The sequence below is a fragment of the Cydia splendana genome, chromosome 17 (genome assembly GCF_910591565.1).
Source record: "Cydia splendana chromosome 17, ilCydSple1.2, whole genome shotgun sequence".
NCBI lineage: Eukaryota > Metazoa > Arthropoda > Insecta > Lepidoptera > Tortricidae > Cydia > Cydia splendana.
In genome coordinates this window covers 10,334,093-10,350,208 of record NC_085976.1, presented here as the reverse complement: position 1 = coordinate 10,350,208, position 16,116 = coordinate 10,334,093, and the positions used below count along the sequence as shown (strand labels likewise).

The window sequence follows — 16,116 nt, the reverse complement described above, 5'->3', positions numbered from 1 at the left end:
TTGTATTCGGAATAACTTTTTAAAGCAAAAAAATGTAAGTACTTATGGTCAATCCAGAATATTCAAAACTAAACTTTTTTATGTACTTACAAAATTAGAAACCTAATAGAATACTACTACACTAAATATAATACAGATAATACTATAAAACTTAGTACATTACCTGTTATCTTCCATTTTGACTGTTTCAATAGTCATACGCCGGTGGACTACCGACAAGGCGTTATGTACGTGGTAAGGTCGCACAGTTTGAAGATCTCAGTAGCAGCTTTGTGCAACCACATAGTTTGATGATCCCTTAACCCTGCAAACAATAATTACAATTAGTAATAGACAGGAAAAGAAATACCCCTAAAAATATTATTAAAAGTTCATTACTTTAATTGCCTCTGCATTGTATACAGTCCAATCCAAACACGTATAGAGTTAGACCAAGAAAAGTGTGCAGAAATTATGATAGCCCACGCAGTGCAAGTGTTATTTTAAACGACAAACTTCTATGAAATTATGACATATAAATAACACTTGCAGTGCGTGGGCTATCAAAATCGCTGCAGTCTTCTCTTGGTCTAACTCTACCTACGCGTTCTGTTTTAAATTTACGTCCCCTTTTTCGACAGTAGGTACCTAACAGAGGTTAGGTATCAATTGGAAATAGCCAATTAGCCAGCAATGTTGTCGATGCCGCAGGTCAAAAGTCAAAACTACGTCAGGAGCTTTTAGATTTCAGGTACGGTCAGCCAAGAAAGTGGTCTACCACTTTTCGACTCTATCAATCAGATGATAGAGTCGAAAAGTGGTAGACCACTTTCTTGGCTGACTGTACCTATATCGGGTGAAACAAAACGAAGGACTTTTACGCAAACGGGGAATTGTTAGGCTACGTACTTTATTTTTCACTTATTATAATCACGTTAATATTTCTAACCGTTTTTGAAATATAGTTTGTTAAACATAAGTGCAAATTTGTATGTTTCAACCCAATTTAAAATGTAAATAGAGTCAGACCAAGATAAGTCTGCAGCGATTTTGATAGCCCACGCGGTGCAAGAGTTATTTTATAGAAGTTTGACGTTTAAAATAACAGGCACTGAGTGGGCTATAAAAATCGCTGCAGACTTATCTTGGTCTAACTCTAACTTTGTGGGGTTGTCACTGATATAAAAATATTTCATTTTAATTATCTTGTTTTACTTTTTAATCCAGCTTTACGATTATAATAACTCGATTGTAGATCACTTAGATAACACTATCCTTTCAACTCAGTCTCTATGTTCCATTCTGTATATGCGAATGTAATAGGTAGGCATCTACAGATAGAGACCAGTTTTCTTAACAGATGGTCAATTTTCGCTTTACAATACAATTGATTCGAAGCCCTAACATTATATCAAATCAGGGGATTACCACTTGTGGGAATTTCCGTATCAATACAGCTAACTGAAGTAATTAAATTAAAATTCGTACGTATACAACGTTTAATGAAATGCGTCACGGTAGTTTTTATTGATTGGTACTTTTCGTTGTCTTATGAGATAAAACCCACCTTATCAAGGTCATAATCTAACAAAGTAGGCAATCAACATTTAAGTAGCCCCACTAGTCAAATATTGCGATGTCACGGTCATGGTCATGGATTTCATACACGTGGTTCATTGATCGTAATGAATTAAAAACTCGTGCAAGGATTTAGGGTTTTTTGATCTATATTAGGGATGTAACGATACCGATACCGATACCGATATAATCGGCAGGCCGATATATCGGCATCGCCGATTTAAATTCAGCCGATATCACAGTTTGAAAAGCGCGCGAAACAAATGACTGCTAAAAAATTGAATAAACTTTATTTCCATACCAAAAAATCTACCTAAAGTGAACTATATTTACTGATTTGGATTTACTTTTGTATTGATTGCTTGATGGTTACCTAAATAATTGTTTTCTTTGATTGGTATCGTCTTGGGTCGTCCCATTCGTTTTTCGTAAAGTTCTTAAATTAGTCCTATTCTGCTTTCGTCACTCATTCTACATTCGACACAATCGTCGGTGGCTTTCAATGTAGAATGAGTGACGAAAGCTGAATAGGACTAATTTAAGAACTTGACGAAAAACGAATGGGACGACCCAAGACGATACCCTTTGATTTTGATTTGGCATTTTTCTTTATTTGTTTTACAGTTTTACACACTTCACAAAATCGAGTGTCCATATACATAAGTATGTTTTATGCAAATTAAGTATATAATTCCTTATTTATTTTATTTATTAACTAACTACAGTAGTACAGTAGTACTGTGCCATTGGTATCGGTATCTGTATCGGTATCGCCGATTATTTACTTCAAATATCGGTATCGGTATCGTATCGGCAAAATCATGTATCGTTACATCCCTAATCTATATAAAGTGGTGGTACTGGTGCTCCGCGGGGTCCCAGTACATGTCATCTTGGAACTTAAGTCATTGTCAATAGAGGCGACAGCAGGGTGTTATCTATCGGGCATTAGCATGTCGAGCACTAGTACTAGTACCACCACCTTAGGTATGCGCCTCCACTCATAGCTGTAGAACTTCTCCAGCGGGCTTAGCAAGGTTATATCATATTGCGCGTGGAATCTACTGTCGTCTTTTAACGATAGTCGTATTTTTATCGTTTTGCTGAACATGGTTACGGGCTACGATAAGAATACCACGTCGATATCGTATAAAGTTATCCACTATCATTCGTAAGTGACCACGATTGTCTATGCCTAGAGTTTATGAAAAATCCATTTAATGCCTGGCTTTATTAAAATGTCGGACGTGTGTCGGACGATGTTTGAAAACGAATAGTTAGTTTTATTACTACACTTCCAAATTGAAAAATGTTTAAATGAGTGACAGCTTTATACAAATTGACTTACATTATAACATGCACGGATAATCGTGTTTTCTCAACTGACCAGTGTTGCCAGATGGTCACAAAAGTCACATTTTTCGTGACTTTTCGCCTTCTCGTGTGACATGTGCGTGACTTACGATGTTGAGGCAATTTTTGTGACTTTTTAAGCTAGTCGAATTTTGGACAAGTTTAGTTCTGCAATTCGTATTATTTAGGAACGCGGTGAACGCACCTAAGTTGACACTTGCACTGACACTTTGACGTTATATCCACCATCATGTTTATTATAAGGGTAACATTCCATTTCTGACCGCAGCTGCACTACTAGTACAAACGCGTCGGTTTTATTGTCAATTTCCATAGTAAAATGAATGGTAGTGCTGCTGTCGTTGAAAATGGACTGTCACCTTAATAGTCGTGGCAAGATGAGACTTGTTACCTTGACATGACGGTGTCATTTAGTTTGATAGTAGTAGTTATTTTTATTAGTGTATTGATTTCTTTTAGCCTCATTACTATACTAATTACTTCGGACTAAAGTTTTATCACAAAATTTTCTACAAATTTGGTTATGTTCATTTTTACTCTGCGATCAATACTTTAGGAGCTACAGGCTGTTAAAGTTAAATAAGAGATAAAAAATAGACGGTTTAAGAAAACGTCGTTTTTTCGTAATTGTTCATCATAAATAAAAAAAATAGCTTAGGATAAGCAAGCTAAGCGACCTGCTGATATAATATAAAAAAAAACCGGCCAAGAGCATGTCGGGCAATGCTCAGTGTAGGGTTCCGTAGTTACCCGTCCGTCAAAATAGACTATTTGCAAAAACTCAAAAACTGCTAAACCGATTAGGTTCGCTATATTTTTCCTTGAAAGTCTTTACTAAGTTTTACTTTCACGATATTTTTAATATTTTGTGGACCCATGGTTAAAATGCTAGGGGAACTAAAGTGGAAAACACAACTTTTTTCTTTCAGATCGATTATTTCCGAAAATATTAAGTTGATCAAAAATGGTCCTTAAAGACCCTTATTCATTTTAAGACCTATCCAAGACACCCCACACTATAGGGTTAAAGCGAAAAAAAATTCATGTCACCCTAAAAAAATATTTTTTCTAGTTTATATTTTACGACTTTGTCAGTGTAACAAATTTATATATTCATGCCAAATTTAATAATAGAAACTAGAAAAAAATATTTTTTTATGGTGGCTGCGCTACATTAAAGTGGGGATGAATATTTTTTCGCTTCCACCCTATAGTGTGGGGTGTGGGATGTCGTTAGATAGGTCTTTTAAATCGAATACGGGTCTTCATCTTCAAGAACCATGTTTTGATCAACTTAATATTTTCGGAAATAATCGATCTGAAAGAAAAAAAGTTGTGTTTTCCCCTTTAGTTCCCCTAACTTTTGAACCATGTGTCCAAAAAATATGAAAAAAATCATAAAAACATAGCTTAGTGAAGACTTTCAAGGAAAAATATAGCGAACCTAATCGGTATATCTGTTTTTGAGTTTTTGCGAATAGTCTATTTTGACAGACGGGTAACTACGGAACCCTACACTGAGCATTGCCCTACATGCTCTTGGCCGGTTTGTTTTTTATATTTTATCAGCAGGTCACATAGCTTGCTTACCCCAAACTAAAATTTTAATTTATGATGAACAATTACGAAAAAACGACGTTTTCTTAAATCGTCTATTTTTTATCTCTAATTTAACTTTAACAGCCTGAAGCTCCTAAAGTATTGATCGTAGAGTAAAAATAAACATAACCAAATTTGTAGGAAATTGTATGATAAAACTTTTGTCCGAAGTAATTATAATGCTATTTGTACATATATTCGAGATATGAGCAAAAATATGAAAAAAGGTACCTTTAACCCTCCCTGCACCCTCAGCACACCTCCTACCCTCGAGGACTTTTAGTATGTTTATCTGGACACCACAAGGTATACCTCTACCAATTTTCAAAACTTCACGAATTATTTCCGCAGATTTTTCTAATTTGCTTGGGTTATTGAAAATCTTTTTTTTAACGTTCTCATTGACCCCCCAAAAGTAGCCCCCCATGCTTAAAATTCATTTGTTTACGTTACATGACTTACATGTCCGTCTTTGGGTTACTAATTTACATGTGTACCAAATTTCAACTTAATTGGTCCAGTAGTTTCCGTGAAAATAGGCTGTGACAGACGGACAGACAGACAAACAGACGCACGAGTGATCCTATAAGGGTTCCGTTTTTTACTTTTGAGGAAAAATCATATAAGGTTAGTAGATTTTTTGTGAAATATATTATTTTCTGAATTTCTTCTAACAAAATCGATTTACCTACCCATACAATACAATAATATAAAAATGTGACTTGAGCAGCAAAAACGTGACTTTTAGGGAAACGAAACGTAACTTATGACTCCAGAGCCCTGGCAACACTGCAACTGACAATTCACTTGACATTGACAAGCATCGCGTACGCGCATGATTCAGTGAATTTAGTGAAAATACAAACCAAGTCGAAGAAAAATACTGATTTGCTGTGTAAACTAAAGGAAATGCCACCCAAAATGTAAGTTTCTCTAATTTATTTATAGAAAAAGTTGTAGTTCGTTTGATCATTAACTGGTTTTGTCATGAATATGTTTAATTTCAGTCGATGCTTCGGCGCACAAGAAAATGCTAGCCAAATATATAACTCGGCATCCCCTGTTCGCCTACACCTACAGGGAGATTCATGAGCCTCTCGGAACCCAGAGATACAAAATGCAATGCTGCACAGTGCACACAAGTTCTAAGATCTAGAAGAAAGGATTGAAGATGTAAGTACACCTTTCTTAAACTAAAATCATGAAAAGTTTCTGGTGCCTTTTAATATTATTGACACTTAATATCTATTTCTTCTCATTCTATCTATTATGTTCTACTAAGTGACAAAAGTTTGTTAAAAACCTGTTCTATCACTACTATAATTGCAGGAAGTTGATTTGGCAACAATTATGTGTAAAAGTTACACTACAACACTACCTATGCATACATTTATTCACACTGCATAAAAAGTGCATACTTAAGGGTTCTAACAAATATTAAAATCTTTGAAACCCGTAGACCTCACTTTAAAAACTTATATATTTTTTTACTCTGTTTGTATATTCTAGAAGCTGGTTTTGTAGCAAGAATAAAAGTTTATTGAAAAAGAAAAAGACACACTATTTATGCCATAAATCTAAGACATAAAGATAAAATATTATTAATAAGTATTTAGTTTTTATGCCCGTTCCGGATGTTCCGCTCACTTAAACTTTAAGTCCTTCCTCTTCATAACCGTTTTATGTATGATTGTTTTGCCGTTCAGGCAACCTATCTATGGAATGCACTCCCTCTACCTGTAAGACAAGCCCCAAGAAAATTTGTTTTTTGAGTAGTCATGCTCGGTAGTTATCTGCTAAATGTCTCGTCTAGTGTCTATCATCCCATATACATATTAGTACATTTATTTTTATAACATATATGTATGTTTATGTTAGTATGTATATCTAAGATATACCTACTGCATTTGCGTTTTGATTGGTTTTTGCACCAACCTTTAGTGTTTATATGTGACGTCCCACGGGTAAAGGTACCTTATGGCGGTTGGCGCTTACGCTATTAACTATTAACGCCGCTCCAATATTATTGCGGCGCTATGCGACGTAAGCGCCAGCCGCCATAAGGTACCTTTTGCCGTGGAACGTCACATATTTGTTTCTATGGTTGACTAGTAGGTGATAGATAATGCCTTTTGGCATTAAGTTCGCCATTTTTACGTAATTCTATATTTTTGTGCAATAAAGTTTATAAATTAAATAAATAAAGTAGCCATACCCACAAGTAACTTACAAATTCCCTGCAAGAGTTAGGCCGGCGCCCCACTGCTGCGCACGCTATGTACACGACCCACGTTCCTATACAAAATTTCGTGGGCTTGCCCACGGTTTGTATTAAAACGTGGGCCGTGGATGTAGCGTGCGCAGCAGTGGGGCGCCGGCCTTATTCAATACAAATAAATTGTATTAGTACCTATTCTACTAAGATTATAAAATAATATAATACCTACTCGTACAATATTCTTACTTATAACATGTAGGTAATATAGGAATACTAGGAACAGTTATGTTAGCACTAAAGCTGGCCATATACATTTGACAGCTAAGTTTGACCCACTTCCCGATTTCCGATTGAGCTGAAATTTTGCATACATAACAATATGTAAATCGGATGACAATTGCAATATTATGATGACATGGAGCTGATCTGATGATGGAGACATGAGGTGGCCATGGGAACACTGTGATAAAACAACGCAAACTAATTGTGCTTGGTGTTGTTAGAATGGACTCATGGAGTATTAGTTGCCTGTTGAAAGAAAAGTACAGTCAGCGATAAAAGCTTGTACCAAAAATTATATTTTTGCCAAAAACTTATTTATATTGTTAGGGCTTGGGAGTAGAAGCTGGTTTCTTTACTGCTGGCAGCTGGAATATTTTTTTTGTGTTTGGTAAAGTGGTCTATTGTACCTATACCTGACTATGGGAATGATTTTAGCAGCCTATGTATGTGTGTGGGTATGTTTGTGTCGTATATTACCCTAGCATAGAATATCTGAGATACATTTTGATAAATAAGGTGTTCGTTGGTTTGTTTTTATGACGCAAGTGGTACAGAACTACACTTGATACATAATACAACTTTAATAACGGATAAATAATTACTAGAACAAAATTCAATTTATTTTCAATCGATAATTTGGACAACTGTAACAAAAAAATCCCCCTGGCTTAAAAACGAGAGCTTTCTAAAAGTGACATTAATTTCACATAATTTGCCAATGAACCGCTGTAAGTACTAGCCTGCGCCTGACCTCATCTAATATAATTTGTTTCTGTTTCAGTCATAACATATTGGAGGCTTGAAAGTGCACATACCCATAGATTGGACGTTAAGCTCAACGAGACCATGCGATGCATCTCAGGCACTATCCGATCTACAACCGCCACTGGCTGCCGGCATTGAGTCACATTGCCCCTCCTCACATCCGACGACTCAAGGCGTTGAAGAGGGAGGCTGAGAATATCACGAATAACCCCACAATGCCTGTCCACGAGGAATTCTGCCGCCCGACTGCCCGCCGACCCTGTGCTACAGCTGAGAGCCTGAGCAGCTTTAATATTTCGGATAGGTGGATAGCGGAATGGTCAGCTTCGGCAGCTCGGAGTTGCTGTATATCTGACCCAACTAAAAAACCAAAAGGGTTTGACCTTCCTCGGAAAATCTGGTGCCGCCTGAGAACCGGACATGGCCGCTGCAATTCAGCCACACAAATGGAGATAGACGGCTTTCCCACTTTGCGAATGCAGAATGCAGACCACTTAGCATATCTTCTAACGCTGCCCACTCCACTCCTCCTCCACTCCTGGGCCTGTTGAGGACCTGAAGACCGTGACACCTGACTTGGTTGCTTGGCTTGGCAACCTCAAGGCTACACTCTGAATGCCCTCATCAGTTTATGATATGAAATGAAATCACTTTATTGGAGCATTCCACGAGCTGTCCCGTACAAACGCATTTTATTTCCTGTGTTGCGACTTTTTTTTTCGCCATTTAAAGCAAGCGATTAATTTTCCGTGCATGTTTGACCATTTGTCATAGAAAAGGAAACTCTTATACCTGCAAATCTCCAGAAAATCTGCACGGAGGGGGCACGTGCCCCGGGCGCCGTCCAAGGGGGGGCGCCAAAATGGGCTAAAAGGTAGTCTTTTCTTTTATTCCGCCTTGCCAAAGGCAGCAGGGAAACTTTTGTCAGTCGTATTTACCACCACTGTGAAGTGTGAAATGCGGATGGTAATCTGGCCCACAGCGCAAAAGAGAAAGACGATCTTTTAGGAACTGTTTTTGCATCGAACTCGACCTTGAAAGACGACGGTAGCGCCCTACCGCCCACCATCCCGTAGTGTGAATACTCTATGCCAGAAACTTCTATCAAGCAGAAGGATATTCGGCGGGAGTTGCTATGCTTTCGTTTTATAAGGCGAGCGGGCCAAGTGCATCAGAGTTGTGTCCAGTGTTAGCGCGTCTTACGTTAGGGGTCTCCTGTCGAAGTTACCATCTTATGGACTGTCCAATAGACTACCTATTATGCAAGTGGATCGCTAGCCCTTTGTCCGGCAGGCGCATATGAGCCGTAGTTGACGGAACCTGCTTCAATAGCTGCTGCTGCATATCTGTGACATGTTGTCTATCGACGAAATTCATCGATATGTGGACTACTGAGGCTTCCTATACACTATACAGGATGGCTAAAAAATAACTACATTCCCGTTGCCAGGGAGGTTTTGGGATTATACTGAGTAACTTTTGCTACGGGACCAACCTCGAAATCGCGAAAAAAATAGTTTACCCTCCCACAGAAATTGGACCAGCCAAAATGTATGAAACAGCCAAATTTTTTTTCGCGACTTAGGGGTTGGTCCCATTTCGTTTCGGAGAGGGGGGGGAGGCGCAAATTTGGTGCCTGCCCCGGGCGCCATATGACGTTCCTGGTACAAAAGCTGTTCATACTTCATAGTAATCCAGCGATAAAGCTGCTGGCATGATGGGCACTTTCACACCGGGTACGGCAGCCAATGATTTGTTTGTACACCTACATTTAATGTGTAAATAAACTTTGTTTAATTTTTTGGCAATAGTTGTTTTATTTAACCATTTATAATATTCTCTCTAGCACAGAGCCGAAATTGTTAACTTATCTATAGAGTTTAGTAAACAAAAAAGACTTGACAACACCACAAGTGACGAGAATTGTCATTCTTGCATCTACCTAAATGGAATTTAACATAGTTTTTAATATTCAACATTAGTTATTGGCGTATTGAGTCTGACCGCAGTTATAGTCACTAAAGTAGACTTATTAGCATAATAGAGCATTTAGGAATATTCTTATTTGACCTTTTCACCGCCAGACTCACTAGACGCGTCGTTAAGACGCGTCTTTTCATACAAACGTAGTCCACATTTTTCTCTCTGGATAATAACATTAAATATTTTGATACAATTTGTTGTATATCATATCAACATCAACTACAGCCATGCCCCTACGTTTCTTCTTTTTTTTTAATTTTTAATTATTATAAGAGTTAGAAGCATTTAAAAATTTGTATGTAATCTGTCTTCCGCTCCTAATTTTTACAATAATCAAAAATTCGAACGTAGGGGCATAGCTATATGGTTAATATACATTAAATTATGTAAAAATATTTTCCATAATGTCAATATCCAGAGAGGAAAATGAGGACTACGTTTGTATGGAGAAGCGGAAGCGGCCATCTCCCTTTCCTCTTAAGTAAGAACGTGCCTAAAATGTTTTTATTACCTATGCTTTCATTGTACTATACTGCATATGAGTCGGATTTTACATTTAGAAGCTATAATATCACAAATGTTGTACGCATAAGGCTAAAATGAAAAATAAGAATAAGTGACACCTACATTGAAGCATGCCCGGGAATGGTGTTCTGTGTGAAGATTATCCGTCTTGAATGTTTACTAGTCTCTACTTGTATAGAAATATAGGTAAATTAGGTAGGTATTTGTGTGATAGTAAAACATAGTAATAGGCGAAATATGTATTTATTAAGCTTATTAAGAGCCGGTTTTGTGCATGCTTGCATGCTTAGGAAGTTTTTTAGGAGCGTCTTCTCTAATTTTTCCCTTGATCCACGAGAAGTTTTCTGGAAGAAAAAGAAGGAAATAAGTAAAAGTAGGTTCATGTGGCAGCGATGGAGTAAGTATTTTCACATGAGTGCAGTCTAGTGCACTCAAGACATATACTAAACAATCGCCAGGAATAATATCCATTAAACAAGGCAGCACATTAGAACTAGGTGCCTTAGTTAAACCTAATAAGTATTGCATTCCCAGATTATATATCCCAGAGATAACTACTTATCATACATAACTATCAAACAATGGGTAGGTACATATCTCAATGCATAATACAGCCGCACTCATACTTATTCAAAAAAGGAAAAGTTACTAAGACAGTCCTTGTGGAAAGTCACAGTTTTTTATGTCTAATACTTAATTCAGTGCTCAAAAGAACTTACCTTCTGTTTACAGCATCTACAAACTGCTCGAGGTTCAGGCTTACAGTAGTGTGGCCAATCCAGTCAGTAGTGCTCCAATGGACAAGCCATGATCTTGACTAGTCCCACGTTGGTAGTTAATTGCCATCAGCTAGCAGGTGTAACTGTTACACACCAGCAGCTGCTGCTGCTGCTGCTGGTGTAGGTGTGCTGCTGGTGTGGTGTATACTGTTAGAACCTAAAACAAATAAGTACCTAATTACAGTACCGGCCAATAATATATCACCTCCATGCTTTTACGGTATAACTTTTTTTTATATTTGTGAGTGACTTCCACAGCTTTAGGTAGTTTAGTAGTATTCCTTGTCCAGTGATGAGAAAAATTGGTCTATGTAATGATTTTTTCATAGAGGTTTTTTGTTTTAATGTATGGTCAACTTCATTATTTTTAAAGAGCTTTTTTAGTAATATGCTGAGTCTCTTATTGTAGTTCACAGTATTTCAGTATTTATAATATCTTATACCTTTAAACGAGCAATTCTTGTATATTTATTTATTTATATGTATATATATTTCGGGGATATCGGAAACGGCTCCAACGATTTCGATGAAATTTGCTATATGGGGGTTTTCGGGGGCGAAAAATCAATCTAGCTAGGTCTCATCTCTGGAAAAACATGCATATTTATATAAAATGACTAGTAAAATATGAAATCTACAAACTAACCTACTACACGTTCATACAAAAACACACAAAGGTGATATGTTATTGACCGGTACTGTAAATCTAATTTTGTCAAGTAGATTTTCCCCTTGGAGGTTAGGATATGAATGTTGAAGTAAATAGTAGCTTAAGTAACCTCTGTTAGTAGGTTAGTAGCATAAGTAAGAGATTGTACAACAGATATCTTAACATACTAACTTTTACATATAATAATGAGGCCGGTACCTAGTATTGAAGAGTTTAGTAGCATTGTCATTAAGACGTCTGTTTTACATAGAATCAATGATTTCAAATATAATAGGGTCTATGCATGGTCTATGCATAGAATACATATTAACTTTATAAGAAACACTGCAATTTTATAGCTTTACCTTTGAGATGTTTTGGTAGGTAACCCATCACCGTTTTGAAGCTCGGCGTTAAATTCGGCACATAAGTAAATGCACTGCACACTCCTTACGCACTCTGTAAATATGCCGAAACTCTTCGTCCGTCATATCAAATGGGCTGCAAGTGTTTCTTAAAGCTGTTTACGATATTTTTCTTCAACAGCAGCCGCGAGTAGGAATAATAAAATTTGACTTCCCTGCGAAGAAAATATTGACAATATTATATACAGCGGAACATTGTAACTAATAACTCTCAATATAATCATAGAAAAACTGATATTTACCTGTAATTTATACCTTAAAATATGATTATTCACTACTTTTGCTTTCACGACAAGGCTTATCGTCATCTAAGAAGCACGTAGTTAAAATTAACTAAGTTGAACTGTCAAAATGGGACAATCTGTCAAATTATCCACATCTTATCCAACGACCATGTTATGCAAATTGTCTTCTATCATCTACCGCTGTCAAATGTGGATAACTCCATATATCGTCTGCAACCATAGTATGGATGATAAAACCGACGATAACGGCCGTTTTATCCACACCTATTGCGTGATAACTACCTTGTCGTACAACCTTGCTAAGCCCGCAGGTAAGTATAAGCAATTGTAGCACGCGAATCACGTTAAATACCAACTTACTTTTAATACGGCGCGTTTATTTAGGAGGAAAATCAGTGGCAGAGCCTAGTAAAAACCTACTTTCATTGAAATGGCAATTGTCCTTGTGAACATTAATGTAAACTGCGAGTACCTAACAAATGACAATAGCTATATCTATACGTTTGTTATTCTAATTCGCTATGCTTGATTACAAGGATACCTAACTTGATATTTAACCAGCTGTTTATAAAATACAGTATATGTAGTTACCATGATCAATATAGTTACCTAATGTATACGAACACTTTGATTTTGTCTAACTTACTGTGTTGTTTTGCATAACAAAACTTATGTGTTCTGCCCCACTACGCATAACAGTCGTAATAGCCATTAGAAAATTCTTTGTTTGTCGGTATCTAGAATCTAGCATATGTTTTCGATCTAAGCATTCGTGTTTCGACTAGTACAACCCTTATCATATCTATAGTCAAGATATATATATCCGAAAATCCCATCTGTTAGTTTCCGGGGTTAGCCACTGCCACGTTCAAAGATCTCTGCCACGCGTCTGCCAAAGATCCTGTTATTTTTCGATGCAGGGCCTTAAGTAATCACCCACGACAAGTTATTAGAGTACCTATACATTTCGATTTCCTTTATAAATGAGTACTTACACTTTTTATATTTTGTATATTTACCTTCTGCTATTAGAAATACGGTTCATCTTCTATTAAAAAAATAATTACAAGAATACAACATAGAACTACACGTGCTCATATAAGTACTTACTTATTAATTCCCTCAGATTGGCGCAAATAATCGCATTCCGCCTTTATACCTCAAACTACGTCATTTTAAATGAATAACTGAAGGTGACATCCGTTGTACGTGCAATTTTCCTAACGTGTAGGTACATTAAAATAATACTTAATTGCCACAACAATGGACGAAACGCTGCATAAAAGTGAAACATTTGTAATAAATCTTCGACTTCCTGGGGCAAATTTTTACTACACGGAGTTAATGGCTGCACTGTAAATATCTATTTAATAGGAAAAAAACGTGACCTAAATTACACATAACACCTCGTGACCTAACCTAACCTAATCGACATTTGAACAAGTGTAACCTTTTTTCAACATCATCTTCCTCACGTTGTCCCGGCATTTTTCACTAGTTTTTACGAAAGCGACTGCCATCTGACCTTCCAACCCAGAGGGTAAACTAGGCCTTATTGGGATTAGTCCGATTTCCTCACGATGTTTTCCTTCACCGAAAAGCGACTGGTAAATATCAAATGATATTTCGTACACTAGTTCCGAAAAACTCATTGGTACGAGCCGGGGTTCGATCGAACCCGCGACCTCCAGATTGAAAGTCGCACGCTCTTACCGCTAGGCCACCAGCGCTCCCTTGAGAGTGTAACCCAATAGTGTTACCTTTATTACATGTGTTTATATAGAGCATAGAGCATTGGTTCCAATAAATCAAAACTTTTCTAAATAAAGCAACTTTAAAATGACGTTGCTTACTTATTGCATTTATTTTTAATATTTTTATGTAGAGTTATTTTTTTAATTTCGAATATATAGTTGGTTAAACCAATTTGTCAGTCAGTAACAACCAGGAAAACTATACTCATCCTTTTCTTTTGGGTGGTAGTACGTAGTAAGACAAAGATAGTATGATTCTCACTGTCTATGATTGAAATGAGACAGTCCTTTGACAAACTATACTGATGATTTCGGTTCAAGGCACCCTTAGGCTATCTCCGTGGTCCCTCAGAGCAATAAGAGCATCCATAGTGTTTTTTTTTTCGCCGGAGTGTGAAAGCTCGAAGGCTCTCGAGGCGGTTCTAGCCGGTTACCGGCGGTCAAGCCTCCTGGCCACAGATTCACTCATAACAGATACGCCATGTGTCGCTAGAGTCGGACCAACAAGCTAACTCTACAGTAACATATGCAATTTTTTTTACTATATACTTTTATAAATTATGTATGAAACATAAATGACAATAAATGATGCTAATGCTAAATGGTTGTTAATGTAAAGTGGCGTGTCTGTATTTCATATTCATACATATATTATTTAATATGTGATCCGAGCATCCGCGATATGGTAGAGGTACAGAAGGTCATACTTATATTAAAGTCTAATTCGTAAGGAGACGAGACTTTTCGCTCTATATGGCTGCTGGCAATGTTCATGGTCTAGCAAGCACCTAAGTAACCATTTGTGTATACATATATTACATATACAATATATACTTAGATATGTCTTATTGTATAGCACTTGTAAGTACTTACGGCTTTTTTCTTAAGCTCAGCAAAAAGTACAAGTTTTTATGCGCGATAAACCCACCTACGCTACGATTATGACGCCGGAGAACTTCGCGTGACGACTTCGTGTTTGCGTGTGAGACCAATACAGCTTTAAATATTCAGCCCCGTAGATTCCGCATTTTGCAATTTACATCTCGACCTGCAACTTTCTTCTTTAGGTCGTTAAATATGTGATATTAAAGCCGTCGTATACATTAATGTGTCTTTCTATCAGAGAAGGCATAGGTAAAGTCAGACCAAGAAAAGTCTGCAGCGATTTTGACAGCCCACGCAATGCAAGTGTTATTTATATGTCATAATTTCATAGAAGTTTGACGTTTAAAATAACACTTGCACTGCGTGGGCTATCAAAATCGCTGCAGATTTTTCTTGGTCTAACTCACTAGAGTTAGACCTACTAGGTAGGTACTAGCTAGGTACTAACCTACCATCAGGCTCCGCGCCATTTAGGGTCCTAGCTAAATTGGTTGTTCAATACTTACGCTATAGAATTTCCAATTTAGCGAGAACCCTAAATGGCATAACAATCCCGTGTGGTGACTGTAAGTACATAAAATTTATTTGTATAACTACCTGACCCTCGACCAGTGACAACTGATTAGTATGTCTACAGCTCAAACTTGATATGTCCGTATACTCCGTTCACACCTTTCAACACGTAAGCTTAAACAGTGGCACTTCAGTTTGTTCAATTAGATGTTGCTTGAGACGTCATCATCATTACCATCTATAGCTGTTTACATGTCTTAGCACGTCTTAGGTACAGTATTGTTTGATATGGTCATTACTGGGGCTATACTTACCACCTAACCTGTGTGGTTTAAAATATAGCGAAATTCCTAAAAAAAGGGGATGGACCATATTGCTAATTTTAGCATTCTACTATTATATGCTCTAATGCTTTCATTACTAGGTAAGGTAGCTTGATTTTTTTGCGCCGAGTGATTCGGGTGTAAATGTCGACCTTGAATCAATCGAATTACTCAATACCCTGCGAATTGCCGTAGATGTCGGTACCAACGTTGGCAGGCATAGCTTAGCTTTAGTCCTGC

At 37.1% G+C, this 16,116-nt stretch overlaps 1 protein-coding gene and 1 long non-coding RNA gene across 2 annotated transcripts in view; both read right to left on the bottom strand.

The window, feature by feature from the left end:
• The window catches only part of LOC134798780 (bumetanide-sensitive sodium-(potassium)-chloride cotransporter-like), a 66,239-nt gene that overhangs the window by 36,380 nt on the left and 13,743 nt on the right, over positions 1–16,116 (bottom strand). The window contains exon 2 of the mRNA XM_063771155.1: positions 164–304. Coding sequence (XP_063627225.1) covers positions 164–198 — 35 coding nt within the window. The 5' untranslated portion in view covers positions 199–304. The remainder of the gene's footprint in view (positions 1–163; positions 305–16,116) is intronic.
• On the bottom strand, positions 10,533–12,690 carry LOC134798558 (uncharacterized). The gene is made up of 3 exons (XR_010145217.1): positions 12,097–12,690; positions 11,023–11,239; positions 10,533–10,647 (listed from the first exon to the last, which is right to left on the bottom strand). It is a non-coding gene; the product is annotated as an uncharacterized LOC134798558 (long non-coding RNA).